General features: G+C 37.9%; 1 protein-coding gene across 3 annotated transcripts in view; it reads left to right on the plus strand.

Moving 5' to 3' along the window:
• The window catches only part of SGK2 (serum/glucocorticoid regulated kinase 2), a 75,890-nt gene that overhangs the window by 19,832 nt on the left and 37,942 nt on the right, over positions 1-18,116 (plus strand). Inside the window, exons 2-5 of one of the 3 annotated variants that reach the window (XM_031953977.1) lie at positions 4,095-4,177; positions 5,100-5,153; positions 11,641-11,690; positions 14,376-14,433. In XM_031953977.1, coding sequence (XP_031809837.1) covers positions 5,124-5,153; positions 11,641-11,690; positions 14,376-14,433 — 138 coding nt within the window. In that variant the 5' untranslated portion in view covers positions 4,095-4,177; positions 5,100-5,123. Of the gene's footprint in view, positions 1-3,634; positions 4,178-5,099; positions 5,154-11,640; positions 11,691-14,375; positions 14,434-18,116 lie in introns of those variants that run through there. The other 2 variants (XM_031953978.1, XM_012553486.3) reach the window with 2 other exon arrangements.

Genomic DNA, 18,116 nt, shown 5'->3' on the forward strand with positions numbered 1-18,116 from the left:
AAGTGGTGAAAAATTTGAGTTACCCTATGCATAAGTTTCCAGGTAAGGCTGAATAAGGCAATATATCTGTTTTCTTGTTTTAATTCTTATCCTGTAAATACATGTCCTTTTTGCTATGTATTTAGTGTCACTTTTTTTTTTGTTGTTGCATTTTTGTGCTTTTTGTTGGCTATTTAAGCAGTTTAAAATGGCTCCCAGGAATAGTGCTGATGTGTTTTCTAGTATAGCTTAAGCACAGGAGTCTGTGAGGTGTCTTATGGAGAAGGAATGTGTGTTGGAGTTGGATAATGCATGAATTATAGTGCCATTTACTCTCAATTTCATGCTAATGAATTGACCGTATCATATATTCAGAAAAAGGAAAAGGAAATTCCTATATAATTATATATAAGAAATATATGTTAAATAAGATGCCTTTAAACAAAAACACATAAAACAAGGTTATGTATTGATTAGTTGATGAAAATGTAATGACCAGAGGCTCTCAGGGCTCAAATCCCATACTCCCTTAGGAGCAATGGTTCAATATTTGCTAATTCAGTGTTTATGGCAACTTTATTGAACATAAACTGCAAATGACAAAAATTGATTGTATATTATCCTAAGCACTTTCTATAGTTCCTAACAGTAAGTTACATAATAGTAAGTACATAAGTGTTTGTTTCCTTTTTGTCTTCTTTCCAAGGGTAGAACTTTGAAGAACATCTGTATTTAAGGGCAGAAAGGCTTTGTTAATCCGCCAAGGTGAATGAAAAGGAGGAATTAGACAAGAATGGAGAGGGGGGATTTTGAGAATAATCTTCAGAATAATCTTTTTTTTTTTTTTAAATACACAGATTGGATCAGGTGCTTAGAGATCCTCAGGGGTAACTTATTGCTTCCTGGATAAAGTTCAGATTCTTTCCTTTGTTTGGTAGTCATGGTTCTTTACATTTTGACACAATCCCACTCTTCTAGCCTTATCTCTTTATACCCTTCATGTATTCTCTGCTCCAGCTACACTGGACAAATCTCTATAGCCTCTCCCCTACCCAAACATATAGTAATGTGCTCTTCCATTTCTGCTCTACCCTTGCTCAGATACTGTTCCCCATCCCTGAAATGAGCTGTTCCTCCCTTCTCCCTTGGAAATCTTAGCTCTCCTTTAAAGTCCAACCCAAATGCCATCTCTTTCAGGAAGCCTTCCCTGATTTCCTGTCACCAATAATAGTCATAATAAATTATATTTATATAGCACTTGAGTGTGTTACATGTATACTTATTTATTACATGTCTAATTATCTTTTTTTAAGTCTCATGATAAACCCCATAAAATAGTACTATTATATTAGATACTGTCTCCCTCAGACTTCACATAGCATTTTATTTTGTTTCTCTTTAATGTGCTTATTGTGTATTTTATATTATGATTATTTCTATGGTAGTATGTTCCTCCCTTTGTAAATTGTTAAATTCCATTAAGGCCAGAACTCTATCTTATCTAAGGTTTTTGTTTCTGTTTTGTTTTGTTTTGAGGGGGAAGGGTTTGCTAGCATAGTGGGAAGCACAGATTAAGCATCTTATAAATATTTGCTTTTTTCATTTCAACAAATATTTAAGGACCTATTCTCTACAGAGAAGTGCTTAAGGCACTGGGGATGCAACACAAGAATGAAACTCTGCTCTCAAAAAGTTTACATTGTAGTTTTCTACAGTGGACAAAAAAAAAAAAATTGGAAGGACACTCTTTGGAGTAGGGGAATTCACAAGGTTTTTTGCTTTGGTTTGGTTTGGTTTTGTGCTCAACACTGTTTCCGTCTCTGATTGAAATCTGAGCTTTAGAAATGGAGGGTCTTATGCTTATCCCTAAGGACCAGAATCTGTAAGATATATCTCGGGAAAATTCGGAGAATTTTAAGCCACCTACAAATGAAGTGCCTGGGAAAATGCCCCAGGGTCAGCTTCAGAAGGAGTGGGTCTGGAGCTCCTTAGTCAGGTCAGTGTCCAACTGGTCCCTGGGAAAGCTGATAGGTCATCTGTCAGTATTTCTCACCTGCTTGTTCCAGGAAAGCATCTCAACCTTGAAAGTTCCTTTGCTGGTGTGGCGGTGCAAATGGAAGGAGACATTCACAGCTCCTTCCCTAGCTCATGCAAACTGTTGCCTAAGTTGGACAGTTCAGGTTCTGCCTTCCCGTTGGCCAATTCCACTTATGATGTTTAGCACCAAACAAAAACACCTTTTATTGACTGTCCTCGGGCCCAGGCTCTTGGTCTGATCCCTGATGCTGCCTGAACTCTGGTCCCACCCCCTGAAAGGACTTGAGTCCAAGGGGAAAGGTGGCCAGTCCCACTTACAGTCAGTAATTTAGGATCTGGAATTTGAGGCCATAAATCTGCCACATTCCTTTCTTATTTCTGTATTTGACTTTCTCTGAGTAGGCAAATATGACATGCCGATTTTCTCTGACTAATGCTGACAAGAGAACTGGGGACTGAAAGAGAAGGCATAAATAAAACTTAATGTAATGTACAGCCTTGGCACTAAGTTTGAGAAGGGGGAGGGGAAGGAAGAGGAGGTCAGGGCTGAAAGTCCAGGGAACAGATTTTAATTCCCTTACTTTATCAAAGGGCATTTTTGCTCTTTCTCTGGTCTTTCTTTTCTCTTAGATTACTGCAAAGTTGTGTGTGTGTGTGTGTGTGTGTGTGTGTGTGTGTAGTTGTTAAGGACAGACTAGGACCATAGTAGACATAGTATAATCTTGTGGGGAATTGTGTAGCTTACTGCTAGTTATTATTATATAATGCTGGATATATCATAACTTTTTTCTTTGCCTCAGTTTTCTCCTCTGTAAAATGAAAAGATTTGACTAGGTGAATGCTGAAGGCACGTTCCAGATCCAGCATTCTATTTTTTATATTTCAAATATCTCTTTAACTTTTAACATTCTGTGTTCTAAGGTCTTCCAACAATATCAGGGGTCCTCAAACTTTTTAAATAGGGGGCCAGTTCACTGTCCTTCAGACTGTTGGAGGGCCGGATTATAGAAAAAACAAAAACTTTGTTTTGTGGGCCTTTAAATAAAGAAACTTCCTAGCCCTGGGTGAGGGGGATAATCGTCCTCAGTTGCCGCATCTGGCCCTCGGGCCATAGTTTGAAGACCCCTGTAAAAATCTATACCATGTCTCTTCTGGGTGGTGCAGTGGATCTAGAGCATCAGGTCCAGAGTTAGGAAAACTCATCTTCCTAAATTCAAAACTGGCCTCAGACATTTACTCAGACCCCAGGCAAGTCACTTAATTCTGTTTTATCTGTTTGCTTATCTGTGAAATGAGCAGGAGAACGGAAAGGCAAACCCTCTAGTAGCTGTGCTAAAATCCCAAAAGGAATAACAAAGAATTAGGTACCACTGAACAATCACCACCAACAAAAGCTCTGACATTCTGTCTTTCAAAGGTCTCTTTCAGTTCTGCCTTTATATGATATAATATGCATAACATGCTGGATTTGGCCGCATTTGATCCAGTTTTAAAACCCAGATCGATCATTGGCTGCTTATGCACCCAGGGTAAAGTTGGATTGGCAGCTACAATCCCTCTCCAGCTCTGAGATACTGTGACTTGACTTCTCCTTCACAACTTGGATTTCTCACAGCTATTGTCTGTGCATCTGGGAGCCTGGGAGTAGTACTAGTCTTCCAGGCTTCTCTTGGGGCCAAACCCTGAAAGGCAGAAAGACTTCTTCCTCCCTCGCTGCTTTGCCTCCCCCAACCCTGTCATTACTGAACTTCCAGCAGCAGGTCCGCCCCAATGGGGCAAGTGGGTTGGCGATGGGTGTGTTGTAACAGCTGGGGAAAGGAGGCAAAGGTGAGCGAGTTGTGGCCCAGCTGGTCACTCCCGGGGCTTCTGCTGGCTGTTTATTACACAAAAGAGAAACTCCTTAAATCGCTGCTCCAGCTCACAGGTTCCCACCACTGGCTTCTGTTGTAATCTGGGGACCGATCTTTCCTCGGAGACTGGCCGAAAACTGATTTGCTCGTCATTTTCCGTTGATTTTTAATGCTAAGTTATTGGGGGAAATGTAGGTATGCACACAATAGGTTTCTTCTGTTTGTCAGCTCCTGACAATTGCTTGGCTCTGAAGAATTTACAGACCAAAGAGACTGGAAGAGGGCAGGCAAAGGATTCTACAGATTTTCAGGTACTGCGGTCTCACTCTTTGTTTATGATGATTGGCCAATGGGAAGAAGTCTTGGGAATGGGGGTTAGAGGGTGGGACCCTATGCTCTGAGTTGCTTTTAGCAGACTTGAGTCAGGAAACTCAGATTTTAGTCCAGGCCCTGTCACTAACACAGTCTGATCTTTGGCAGACTTCAGTTTCCCCTTCTGAAGAATTAGCTTGATATTACCTAGGGTCTCTTCCTACTCTAAAGTTCTGTGGATCTGTGGCCCGCTGCCTGTACCAAAGTGTGGAGGGGCTTGTGACTGAAAGTTCTCCTGCCTGGGGAAGGTGTACAGAAAAGGGAAAAGAGGAGGGTGTTTGTTCTGAGACTAGATGATGGCTTTGGACTAGAGAGAGATTGGATAAATAAAAGGACCAGAGCAGAAATCCTGGCCTTCCCTCCCTCCCGTGCTCCTGCAAGCCCCTAAGAAAACCAAGGGCTCTTGGTTGACTGATTCCTTGTCATGAGGTTCACATTCCTGTGAATTTCTCCATCCCCACCCCCATTTCTGTCCTTTTGAGGGTGGGATTGTAGGAGACCCAGGAAAGCTCCAATGGTTAGGATGAAAGGGAATGACTTTAGTCTGACCAGATAAGGGGCCTAATGGATGGAGCATTGAACCCTATCAGACATTACTGGCTCCAAGCCCCAGAGAGGGCAAAGGGGACTGGCTAGTGGGCTAGAGAGGAATTTACGTGGCCCTTAGGGATGTAGGAGGCTGGGCTTTGCAGCTTGAACATTGAAGTGTGGACATTTACTATACCTGGGAGCTCTCCTTTGATTATTTAAGTGTTCTGAGGAGGGGGAGGAGGTAAAGAAAGAGAAAGAAAGGGAGGAAAGGAAAGGCACCGAGGAGGGTTTTAATACCAGCCTCTTTTCTCCATCTTCTCTAATCTGCAGTGCTGACAGATTTGCTGTTTTACAATGGATCCTTCTGCAAGTACTAGCCTCCAGGTAAGCTGAAGTTGGTATGGCCCCTATATAATACCATCACATTTTAGGGCCCTGAAATTCAAGGCCTAGACCCTTTGGGGTTGCTGGGAAGGAAGAATGCATTTTTATTTATTTCCAAATCTGTTCTCAAAGGCAGTAAAAATTTTTTCTTACTTGAAAAAAATAAACATTTTTGAGATAATGCAATCTTATTTTCTGCTTATAGTAAGTGAATTTTGGGAAGAGTCCTATTTCTACTTCTGTTAAAAATGGGGAAGGGAGGGGAGTTGAGGATGGAACTCCAAACTCTGGACTGTTTTTAGTAGACTTATACTAATAGTCAGGAAACTCAGATTTTTATCCAGTCCCTGTCACCAACACAGTGTGACCTCTGGCAAGGTTTTCTCTCTCTCTGGGCCTCAGTTTCCCTTTCTGGAAGATTGAGTTTAATAATATCCAGAATCTTTCCGACTCTCAAGTTCTGTGAATCTGTGACGTGATGCTTGTGCGTGGGTGTGGAGAGGCTTGTTACTGAAAGTTCCCTCGTCTGAGGCAGGTGTTCAGTAAAGGGGAAAGGGGAAAAGGGACAAGAGGCAAGTGGAGTTCTAAGACTGAGTGATGGTTTTGGTGTGGAAAAAAAAGAGGACAAATTGACAAAATTGAGGAAGGGGCCTTCCACTCTGCCCACCCTGTCTGTAGGCTGAGAAATTTGCTGTTTTACAATGAATTCTTTTGGAAGTCCAGGTGAGTTAAAACTGGTTTTGCTTTGGAGAGGAGGAATTCAATCCAACAAACATTTACTAAGCATATCTTCTGTGCCAAGTACTGTGGTAAACTCTGGGATACAATTAATAAAAAAGAGATAGTCACAACTCTCAAAGAGCTTACAATCTAAAGGAAGAGACAATATACAAGAGAAGGGAGAAGAAGGTGGTGGTGGGGGAGAGATACACCAAGAAACCATCCGGAGGAATGGAATTGGGTTCAGTCTTGCTAGGGGAGCAGCTTTCTGGAAAACGAAAAGGCTGAAATGTTGGGAATTGAATTTACTTAAATCCAACACTGAGATACCCTTCTTAACTACTCTTGCCCAGGAGAGAAGTCACACTGGGAAGGGCAGGGTTGTGGAGGTTGTCTGGAGACTTGGGTTCAATCCTGGTTCTGTCACTTACATTCACTTTTACTGGTCTTAGTTTCATCTGCAAAATAAAGGCCAAAGCAAATGAGCTTTAATGTCCTTCCAGCTCTAAATCTATGAGTTTATAATGGTTCTGGGATTTTATCTGAGATAAAGGTGGGAACTGTGTAGTAACAGTAGAAGAGATGAATCTGGAAGGATAGGTTGGAAGGGGCTGGGGATGGTAGATGTTTTTATTCATGTCATGGTTAAGATGTCTGGCATTACTCATATTATGGGTAGAAACTGGATCTCTCAGGTGAGGAAATGTCCTCTACCAATGTTGGTCAGCACCTGCTTTGCAACTTCTCAGAGTCCTATTTTTCGTGAAAAATGGTTTGGATCGAATGCAAGTAATATTTTATATCTGAAAATGAAACTTTAATTCGTATACATTACAGATAATAGAGTAGAGATATTGCTGATGGGATGGATTCCTTCTTGAATTAAAAGTTGAATTAAAAGACTGTCTTCTGAGATTTCTTCTAAACTTTCCAGTCTATGGCCTGAAGAGATTTTAAACTATCTGGAATTGGCTCAGACTATATAAAAAATGTCTCTATTTCTATTAGGAGAGAGGGAATAAAAGGATTCTCTCTTTCATCAACCTCCTCTGAAGACTTAAAGGGCTTTATTTATGAGCATGTTATTATTTGTTCTGAGCATGTCTGTGTTTTTTAATAGACTCTTTCCTTTTGATAAACCTCCTTTCTTTTCTAGACAGGAAATGGTTCATGTATCACTTTCTTTATAACCTTTTTGGCTAGTCTGCCAGGTCTAATGCATTGAGTGGAGATATCTCTGTATAAGTCTTATGTGTGGTGCAGGGAAGGAAGCAATATTCTTCCAAGAGGATATGCTGAGCAAGAACAAATTAATTGGGACACTATAAGATAATGAAGCCAAATAAATAGGCCCTTTAGGTTTAGTTATTTATTAAATGATTTGTTAGAGTCTTTAACACAAACAAATCAATTCAAACTATGTTTATTTAGTAATTTATGTAGTAAATTAATTTCAGTGTATAAAATATTCGAATTCTTATTTTTAGTTCTTCTGAGTCTTAAAGGGAACTAAAAATATCAAAAAAATTTTCAATTAGAAAAAAACCGGTCTTTTTTTCCCTCTTCTTTCTCTTCTTTCTAACCCATTAAAAAAAAAAAGAAAGAAAGAAAAACAAGACTCATAACAAATATGGGCTTTTTTTTTTACATTATAAAAGGAGAGTAATAGTTGAATATAACTCTAGACCACTAAATGCTAGAGTCAGGATGAGTCTGGATTATCTTTTAGATATTTATTGGTTGTGAGACCATAGACGAGTCTTTGAATTTCTCTATAAAATAGAGATAATCTTAGTACATACCTTGCAGGATTGTTGTGAGGTTAAAATGAGATACTATGTGTCAAGTGCTTTCCCGACCTTAAAGCACTGTATAAAATAGTAACAATTATTACAGTGAAATGAGTCAAGAAGCTTTCATTAAGTACTTACTTTTAGCCAGGCACTGTGCTAAGCCCTAGGGACACAAGGAAGGGCAAAAACAGCCCCTAAACTCAAGTAGTTTAGAATCTAATAAGAGAGATGACAATGCAAAAAATTATTATATATGTATGTTATATGTATGTATGTATATATATGCATACATGTATGTGTAATACACACACACACACAGATACATGCACACTGGCTAAGTGGCAAGGCAAGTTAATCGCTTAATCTCTGTCTACCTTAGTTTCCTTATCTGTAAGACAGGGATAATAATAGCTCTCAGAGTAATTATGAAGATAAAATGAAATACTTGTACAGTGCTTGATAAGTCTTTTGTTATTGCTATTGTTTCCGACTCTTTGTTATCTTGTGGACCTTATTCTCCATGGGACCTTGGGAAGGATACTAGAGTAGTTTGCCATTGGATTGGTTTACTATTTTTTTCTCCAGTAGATTAAGGTAAACAGAGTTTAAGTGGCTTGCCCAAGGTCACAATCTTAAAGCTGGATTTTAATTTAGGTTTCCTAATTCTAGAGGATAGGTCACTGAGCTAGAAAACGTCATAAAAGTGCTGCCTATTCTTATGTTCAAACTGGATAGATTCAAGATGCAGATAATCTCTGAGGGAAGCATTAGTAGTTAGGATGTATGGGAAAATATTCTTGTAGAACGAGGGATTTTAGCTGGTTCTGAAGGAAACCAGGGAAGTCAGAAAGTAATGAGAAGGAAAGCATTCCAGGGATAAAGGATAGCCAGTGAAAATGCAAGTCAGGAGATAAAATATCTTGAATGATGAACAATCTGTCTCTAGATCAGAAAGTACACAGAAGAGAATAAAGAAGGTAGAAAAGGGCTGAGTTCTGAAGGGCTTTAAAAGATATGCACAGGATATTGTATTTTGTAATGCCGGAGAAACTGAAGCAAGATAGAGATTAGAGAGTATTTAATAATTTATTTAAAAGGGAGAGATTTATTGGGACCAAATGAATCCATGGTTTGGTCCCAGGGCTGAATGAGAATGTTGTCTCCAAGAATATAGCAAACAATGTGAGTTCTTAATGACCTATATACACGTGCTCAAACTCAGGAGGTTGACTGAGGCAGGGGCTGAGTCAAGGGGCTGAGAGCAGGAATGGGACTCTGACAGGGTAGGGTGAGCCACCGGAGATGGGATGACTTAATGGGGGGAGGAACCCCACAGATGGGGAGAGGCATCTTGATAAGACGGTTTCTGATATTCTGATAGCTTTGGATGAGGAGAGGCATTCTGATATTCTAAAACATAAGATCTTTTTTCCTGATAAAGAGGGAGGGGTGGTTTTGCAGGATTGAACAGAACAATTATAAACTGAGGCAGAACAATTAGGGAAACTGAGTCAGGATAATTAGGGAAATTGAGTCAGGACAATAAAAGAGAACTGTGGTATAACAATTTGATTCTGGAAGTAATAGGTAACAAACTGGAGATTATTGAATGGGGGTGGTGGTTACAAGAGAAAGTATTGAATTTGGAGTCAGAATTTATTGTTGTTTGCTTGTTTTCGATGGAACAACTCTCTATGACCCTATTTGAGATTTTCTTGGTAAAGCTATTGGAATGTTTTGCTATTTCCTTCTCCAGGTCATTTTTAAAGATGAGGAAACTGAGATAAATAAAGTTAAATGACTTGCTCAAGGTCATACAGCTAGCACATATCTGAGGACAGTTTGAACCCAGGTCTTTTTGACTTCAATCCCTGTATTCTAACCAGTATGCCATCTCAGTTCTAGTTTCAGTTCTCTAAATAACTTGATCAGGAATGGGTGACCTTCTCTCATTTCTTTACCTCCTTCTTGTCCAAGAAGAACTTGTTCTCCAAGGATGAGGAGATTCCTGTATCAGCAAAGGGTCACATTTGTTATCCTAGATTTTTATAATTAGGGTTCAAGGAATCTGGGAAGAAGAAAGAAAACATCTGCTCCACATGTTGAATTGAATTTGCTATGATTTATGAATAGAAAGTCTAGAACAGGAGTTCTCAATTTTTTCTCTCCCCTCCTATAGACTCTTTCAGAATCATGTTTTAAAATGCAAAATTAAAATGCAAAAATTTATGAGTTTATAAAAGAAACCAATCATATTAAAATATAGATTTAAAATATTTTAAAAAGAAAAAAGTTCATAGTTTCCAGGATATGGTAAGGAAGCAGAAACATGGGAGACCCCAAATGTGACATCATCAGATCCTGTCAGATTTTTATCAGTAGGAATCTCATTTAAGTGGAAATGACATTTAAAAATTCTTAAAGAAGCAGCATTTCTGACTGTTTCATCAATTCACCCTAAAACCACTTCCATTTTGCAGCTGAAATCTTCTATGAGAGCTGTCTTCCTCCATTAGAATAGCTTTCTGTTTGTCTCCCCAGCACTTGCCCAGTGTAAGTACTTAATAAATGCTTTAGCCATTCATTTATTCAATATCTATAAAATGTATTACTGGCCAGTGTTAAGAAACTGAAACTTGGGGTCTACCTCTAGGAATTTCTCTCCTTTACTATCTAACCTCCTTTCAAACTAAATGACAGAACATCATAGGATGATAATGCTTCAGAGGCCATTGATTCCAATCTGCCTACTTTACAGATTAGGAAATTTGAGGACAGGGCCTGGATCTTGGTCATCTTTAGTTCTCTCATAATCCCTTGCATCAGATATTCATAAAATGAGAAAAAGAAAGAAATTGTCACTTACTGATATAAGCTCCATAGGCTGGACTTTTTCTTTTTCTTTTTTTATGCTATGGGCTAATAGAAACAGCAAAGAACCAAAGAATTAAAATGCAAGCTATATAAAATCCCAATTAAAACCCAAATGTGTCTAATGTATTCATTTAATAGCTAACTAAAAGCCCAAGAAAGACAACACTCTCAATATAATAAAGTACTGCAAAACAACTGGCAATTTTCAATTATCAAAATTGTGAGTTATATAACATACATATAAAACAAGATAGAAAAATACATTATAAACTTGTAACAATGGCTGTAAATACATTATTTTATATTTTTCTCATAGCCAGTAGATTGGTTATGGTACATACATAAAACTACTAAGATAATAAAGAATAGACAAAATACATGTCAGCTATAAAATAGCACAAAAGCAACACTCCCATCTACCCACTCTAAAAAATTACATAATACTTGGACTTTTTCTATATTACTTGTTCATAATGGTCTTGGGAAGTTATGCAATGACATGTGTTGGAAGTTTTTCCCATTACTCCTCCACCTCTTGATAGTAAAGCTGGATGGAGTGGGGAGTGCCTGCCTCACTGTACAAAGTTGGGAGGGCACAGAAAAAGTAAATAGAGTATATATTGACTCTCTCAAGAGCTTCAGACTATTAGGACGGGGGAGGAGGGAGCTAATTTTACAATCTTGATTCATATACAAAATATACAAAAACAGTGATTGTGCCACTAGGCAGAACTATCCCCGAATCCGCCTGGATTTGCCACTTCTATCATTTTTCTTTTCCTCTTAAGCATAGCCTATAAAGAGTTTTTAATATTTGGCTTTCAATTGTAAATTATGGGCTTGAATGAATGGACACAAAGCTGGATTCTGGAATCCTGAGATTTCAGAACTTCCTGTTCTGCAACTGTTCTCTGAGTAACTTGGAAAAAAATAATTTTTCTCCATTTTTGAATAAAGACAGTAATTGATCTTTTTCTACTTCACAGCTGGGAGAATAAATTAATCTTTATAGATTTGTTTGTGGCTTTTGAGAAAGAAAATACTCAAGAAATAAAAGTGGTTTTAAATAACTTACTTTTGTTAAATTTTTTTTTTTTTAGACCTCAACACCCAATGGAAATATCAATTTAGGACCATCAGCAAATCCAAAGTAAGTTCTTAAAGATGAAGAAACTGAGGGCTTCCTGGAAGACCTCTAGATGGGAGAAAATATATTTGTTGATCAATGGATTTTGTAGTTCTCTGCTTCTAGTCTCTCTCTAATAGCAACTATCAGACTTCAGTTTTCCTAAGGCACATATTTCCTCTGCTCAAAATTCTTCACTTGGCAACTTGTGCTGTAGTTTTCAAACTTTTATGTAAATGAAGACTATTGAGTATACATATCTACTTTCTATAGATTTACTTATTTTCAAATTGTATAATATACTACTCTTACTACTATAATAATAATGTATCTAAATATATAAAATAGATTACTAAAAGTATGAGATGAAGATGAAGTAATATTTGATTTTTAATCAAATATTATTTAATAGTTAATAGGAAGGAGCCTAGTGCCACAGTGCCACAGTGGGCAGTATTGGCCCTGTAGTCAGGAGAATCTGAATTCAAATCTGTCCTCAGAAAATACTAGCTTTATGACTCTGGTCAAGTCACTTAACCCTGTTTGCCTCAGTTTCTTCATCTGCTGGAGAAGGAAATGGCAAACCACTGCAATATCTTGCCCTGAAAATCCCAAATGGAGTCAGGAAGAGTCAAATACAGCTAATTGACTAAACAAGTTAATTGAAAGCCACCAGAGTTTATGGAGAGCCATAGTTTGATCTGTACTTTAGGAAAATTTCCTAGAACCAGTGTTTGAGAGGGAAGAGAGAGTCAGGGAGATAACTAGGCTATTGCAATAATTTGGGCAAGAGGTAATGGGGGCCTGAGCTAGAGTGATTGCCATATGTATAAAGAGAAGGGAAGAGATGTTTGGAAATAGACAGAAGATTTAGCTACTGATATATGGAGTGAATATGTCATATATATGGACATATGGAGTGAAAGTAGTTGAGAAGTTGAATGTGGCACTAAAGTTGGTGAATGATGAATAATAGAGAAGTTTAGAAAAGGAGTAGTTAGGAAGGAAGGGGAAGGTAGCAACCCAACCATGCCAGTTAACTTTATACTTCCAAAAAAATGTAAACATTTCAGAAGCAGGACTCTTTCTCACTGGCTGTTTATCTGAAGCAGAGCCTGGTCTTTAGGATGAGATGGAAGATGGAGACATGGGGGGACCATAGATGGGGCAGGGAATTTGCTTATACTACTAGCTGCTTGATTTGCAGAATTAGATTATAACTGACCTGAGAGGTCAATGCCGAAAAAGGAAAAGCCAACATGAACTAGGGTAGAGTAGAGTATTAGAAAGTTGGTTGATGAGAGGTGAAACGGGGTGGTGTAGTTGGTTAGAGACAATGCCAGGATTGGCTATGGGATGTGACCCATTTTCCCCAATCTCTGATTGGTTGATTTTAAATCCCCTGGGGGTAATGACACAGCTTCTACTTTGGAAAACATCGACCTAGTGAACAAAGACCAAACTCCTTACCCTGATATTCCGGTTTCTCCAGAATCCAGCATTTCCAATCTACTTTTCTGACTTTATCCTCCCCTAACCTTAGTGCTCTAGTTAAAGTGGATAATTGGCTGTTCCCCAACAAACATGTCTGGTACTTTTCTGCCTTTGCATATTTGCCCCTGTTTTCCTCTCTTCCCATCTCTGCCTGTTGAAATTTTATCTTTTAAGGTCCAGTTTGTATGAAGTCTCCTCCAGGAAATCTTTTCTAATGCCTTAGAGGGAAGTAAACTTTTCCTTTTCATCTGTATTCACACAGTTCTCTGTACCATTCTGTATTTTAACACTGGCCACATCCTGACCTGTATTGCAGTTATTTTCGTACATGCCCTTTCTAAGTTCACTAAGTTGAAAGGAACTGAGTGTTATAGGACAGTTGAACTTAAGGTCCAATCTCGACTTTATGGATGAGCACTGGGATTGAGTCTTTTCTGTCTCCTTCGCCTTCCCTTAAAGTGAAAAGTTGGTGAATCAGGTATTTGTTGAATGAATGAGATGCTTTATTTTAGGAAGGTGAGTTAATAATGTGTAGTGAAGAGTTGTCCTCAAGCCCTGACAAAGAACTATATTGTTCTCTATTTTTTTCTTCCCATTTTCATTGTTTGTGGTGATACTATTTTTTTTTCCTCTATCCAAGTTGTACTTTTCAATTTTTGTCCCCTTTCTTTTCATTTTTGCTGTTATTGGTCAGAGATGCCCTTCTCATTTCAAATGCTAACATACTGGCCTTTTCACTTCAGGATTTTTATAATTCATTTAATCAAGATTCAGAGATCTGAAAAAGAGGAGAATCCAGAGTTGTCTAGTACAAACCACACATTCATTTTATAAATATATAAACTCAATTATAGTGGGTAAGTGACTTGCCCACTCAAGATTACATAGTAAATATTCAAGTTAGTATCTAAACCCAGTTCCTTCTATTTGAGGGTCAGAACTCTTTCTGCTCAGCCCCTCTGCCTCCTGTTCTTTCCTTTCATTTCCCTTTTCTTGCTCCCTCCCACAAGTAGTAGAGAAAAGTCTGTTTGCTTTGGGTTCAGATCATACTCCAGGAATACGTAATTTGAGCTAAAATGTGGCCAGAGTTTCCTTCTTAATGATTGGAATTATTCTTCTATTGGGAAGATCTGGGTTGACCTCCCCCCCCCCCCCCCCACATGCTAGAAGCTAGAACAAGAGATTTATCAATAATATGTTCTTCTCTTCCAACAGTGCCAGGCCAACAGACTTTGACTTCCTGAAAGTCATTGGAAAAGGGAGCTATGGAAAAGTAAGTGGTATTTGAATCTTTTTACTGATTGTAAGCATTCTTCTCTGAGGTCTCACTGTACTAAGTATAACCCTTTTCAGGCTCATACATTTTAAAGATGCAGGCAGTTAAAGGAGGCTACCCCTATCCACATGGCAAGGGACTACAGTAGGCTCCGTGCCAAACAAACTAGCCATGCTCTAAACATACCCTGAGATTGTTGTTAAGTTGTTTTAGTTGTCTGTTTCTCTGTAACCTTATATGGGTTAATTTTTTTTTTTTTTTTTTTTTGGCAAAGGTATAGGAGTGCTTTGCCATTTCCTTTTCCAGCTCATTTTACAGATGAGGAAAATGAGGCAAATGGGGTTAAATGATTCACCCGACTAATAAGTATCTGAGACTGGATTTGAAATAAGAAAGATCCAGATCTGTCACTCTAGCCAAGCCTGGTAGTCTATTCACCTAGTTATCCCATACTCTGAGAGACAAGTTAAATAATCCCTCCTAATCAAAGATCAGTCATTAACTTAAACTCGGGCTAGATCTGATTTTGGGGGGAAATTTTTTCTTATATCAAACCTAAATTTGCCTATGTATCCATTCCTGACTGTTAGGATTCTTACAAGGTGCTAATTAAGTGGAATTGATGAGATAATGATTCTCTAATTTACATGTACTCAGTACTTACTATAATTCCACAAAATTCACACCTTTAAGAGAGCTTATATAAAGAGGAGGTCTCAGGGCCAGAAAGGAAGCCCACTAGAAGTTCTGGGAGGAGACAGATTCATTCCATCTTCCACCTTTGTTGTGGCTGGAGACTGAAGCAGAAACCTTTGGATTCTGGGATATTCAGAAGCCAGGATTCAGTTGAAGAGATTTAGAAGCCAGAGACAATAAAGGATTTGGACTTTAATCCCTGCCTGCACTTGTGAATATTGAATTGAAAGGAAGGTTGCCTCCAGAAGCCCCTCAAGAAACCTGCTCCCAGAGAACATTATATTTTAGAAACGAATATTACACCTGATTCTCCAGACTTCTCCACCATTACTTTGCTTGCTCCCTACCCTATTCCTCTCTTTTCAGCTTTCTTTTATGTGTAATCTTTTCCCATTAGAGGGAGAGCTTCCCTTGGCAGGAAGTTATTTTTAAAAAAATTTTCCCCTAGTTACATTTGAAAACAATTTTTGCAATAATTTAAAAAAATTTTTGAGTTCCAAATTCTTTCCCTTCCTTTCTCCTCCTTGCCCTTCCACCATTAAGAAAGCAAGCAATTCCATGTAGGTTATAAATGGATAGTTATGTAAAACATTTACATCAGAGTCATGTTATAAAAGAAAACATAGATCCCCCCCCCAAAAAAAAACTCAAGAAAAATAAAGAATGTAAAAAAGTATACTATATTGACACCATCAGTTCCTTCTCTGGGTATGGACAGTATTTTCCATCATAAATCCTTTAGAATTGTCTTGGATCTTTGTATTGCTAAGAATAGCTAAGTCTTTTACATCTGATCATCTTAACAATATTGTTACTTTGTACACAGTATCTTTCACTTTGCATCAATTTATATGTCTTTCCACATTTTTCTGAGAGCATTTTTCTGCTCATCATTTCTTACAGCATTATAATCACATCCCACAATTTGTTCCACCATTCCCCAATTGATGGGCAGTCCCTCAATTTTTAGTTCTTTTCTCCAAGAAAAGAGCTACTATAAATATTTTTGTACATATAGGTCCTTTTTCTTTTTTTAATTTTTGTTTTTGTTTTTTGCTGAGGCAATTGGGGTTAAGTGACTTGTCCAGGGTCACACAGCAAGGAAGTATTAAGTGTCTGAGATCAGATTTGAATTCAGGTCCTCTTGACTTCAGGGCTGGTGCTCTATCCACTGTGTCACCTGCCTGCCCCCATTTTCTTTTTTAAAATCTCTTTTGGGATACAGACTACTAAGTCTGTATCCCACTGCTAAGTACTATTGTTAGGTCAAAAATTATGCATGGTTTTGTAACCTTTTAGTCATAGTTTCAAATTGCTTTACAGAATAGTTGAATCAGTTCATGACTCCACCAAGAGGAAAATGTCTCATTTCCCATATCCCCTTCATCATTTTTTATTTTCCTTTTCTGTCCTATTTGGAACAGTTATTCTTTTTACTTGTATTTGTATTCCTACTGTTTAGTAAAGTGTTTACATGTAGTGAGTGCTTAAGAATACTTGATAAGATCTCTTCTACCCACTGTTTCTAGCTCTGTTCCATGGAGCTAAGCAAAAACAGTCTAATTTTCCATTTGGCAGTCCTTGAGATAATTTGAAGACAGCTATCATGATCCTCACTAAGTCAGCTCCATTGCAAACATCACTGTTTCTTTCAAACAGTTCTAATTCTAATATATACAGTTGTAGACAGTTGTATATATACAACTATAGTGTAGTTGAGGGATTACACTATCCTATTTTCCTTCATATTGATGATTTCCAACATTTCAATGTCTTTCCTTAAAATAACTGGAATTAAACAGTACTCAGGTATGATCTGACCACAGAGTGCAGTCCTTAATCCTGGATGCTTAAATTTCTGTGAATGAAGTGGACCAGATTCAAAATGCTGAGTTGCTCTTTTTCTACCTCATCCCCACCCCAAACTTCTTCAGATACATTGGTGGCCAGCTGTGCATTAGTCTTTATATGTATCCATTGTAAATCATTCTTCTTAGAGTCAGCCCATCTTATTAGTATTTTAGGGGAATACTATCATTGAGTGTTAATTTTCCCCTTTAGTTTATGTCAAGATTTACAAAATGGGATATACATATCACTGATGTCTTTACTTACTTCATGAGTAGCGTACTTGCCAAATTTTCTTTGTATATTCCTTAACCCCTCTTCCCCCTGCCTTCAGACAATCATAATTATTGCAGGAATTTAGAGGAGACAAACGTATAGAATAGTTTAGGGTGGCTTCATGGAGGGGACAGAAGTCTTAAAGGATAAATGGGGGTATATATGAGGGATAATTTGAGGTATTCCCCCCAATTTAAAAAGCTTGTTGAACCTTTCAACTTTCAAGGAAAGTAAAAATGAAGCAACAAAACTTCAAGTTAATCTTTATATATCTCCTTTCCCAACATTAATCACCTCTGGCCAGCTCTGATAAGAACACTCTTTCACACTTGATGACTGGCTCACTTAACCAAGCAAGGACCTTTGTATTATCTATGTTAAAAAGGCAAAAGAATATGCTGAATAAGCTAGCTGAAAGTCTCCTATGTGCTACTGAGTCCTCTGCCTCATGATTAGATATTATTTTCTTTTTAAAGAGAACTCTTGTTTAAGGGATTCATAACAAAAAGAACATTGGTGTTCTTTGTTCTCCCTGCTTTTTTATGTTTTACTCTTGTGGTAATATGAGAAGTTCTCCATATCACAGGATGATACCACTTCAGGTAGTGAAGTATGCTGAACTAGAAGAGACATTAATTAGAAATCATCTAGTTTGGCTTCCTCATAAAATAATTTAAAAATTTTTCTCTCCAATTACATATAAAGACAATTTTTTAACATTCATTTTTAAAATTTTGAGTTCCAAATTTTCTTTTTCCCTACTCGCCCTCCCACTCCTGAAACATTAAGCTATTCAACACAGGTTATAAATATTCAATCATGCAAAACATATGACCATATTAGTCATGTGAAAGATGAGA

This window comes from Sarcophilus harrisii, chromosome 2 (genome assembly GCF_902635505.1).
Source record: "Sarcophilus harrisii chromosome 2, mSarHar1.11, whole genome shotgun sequence".
NCBI classification, from domain to species: Eukaryota; Metazoa; Chordata; class Mammalia; order Dasyuromorphia; family Dasyuridae; genus Sarcophilus; species Sarcophilus harrisii.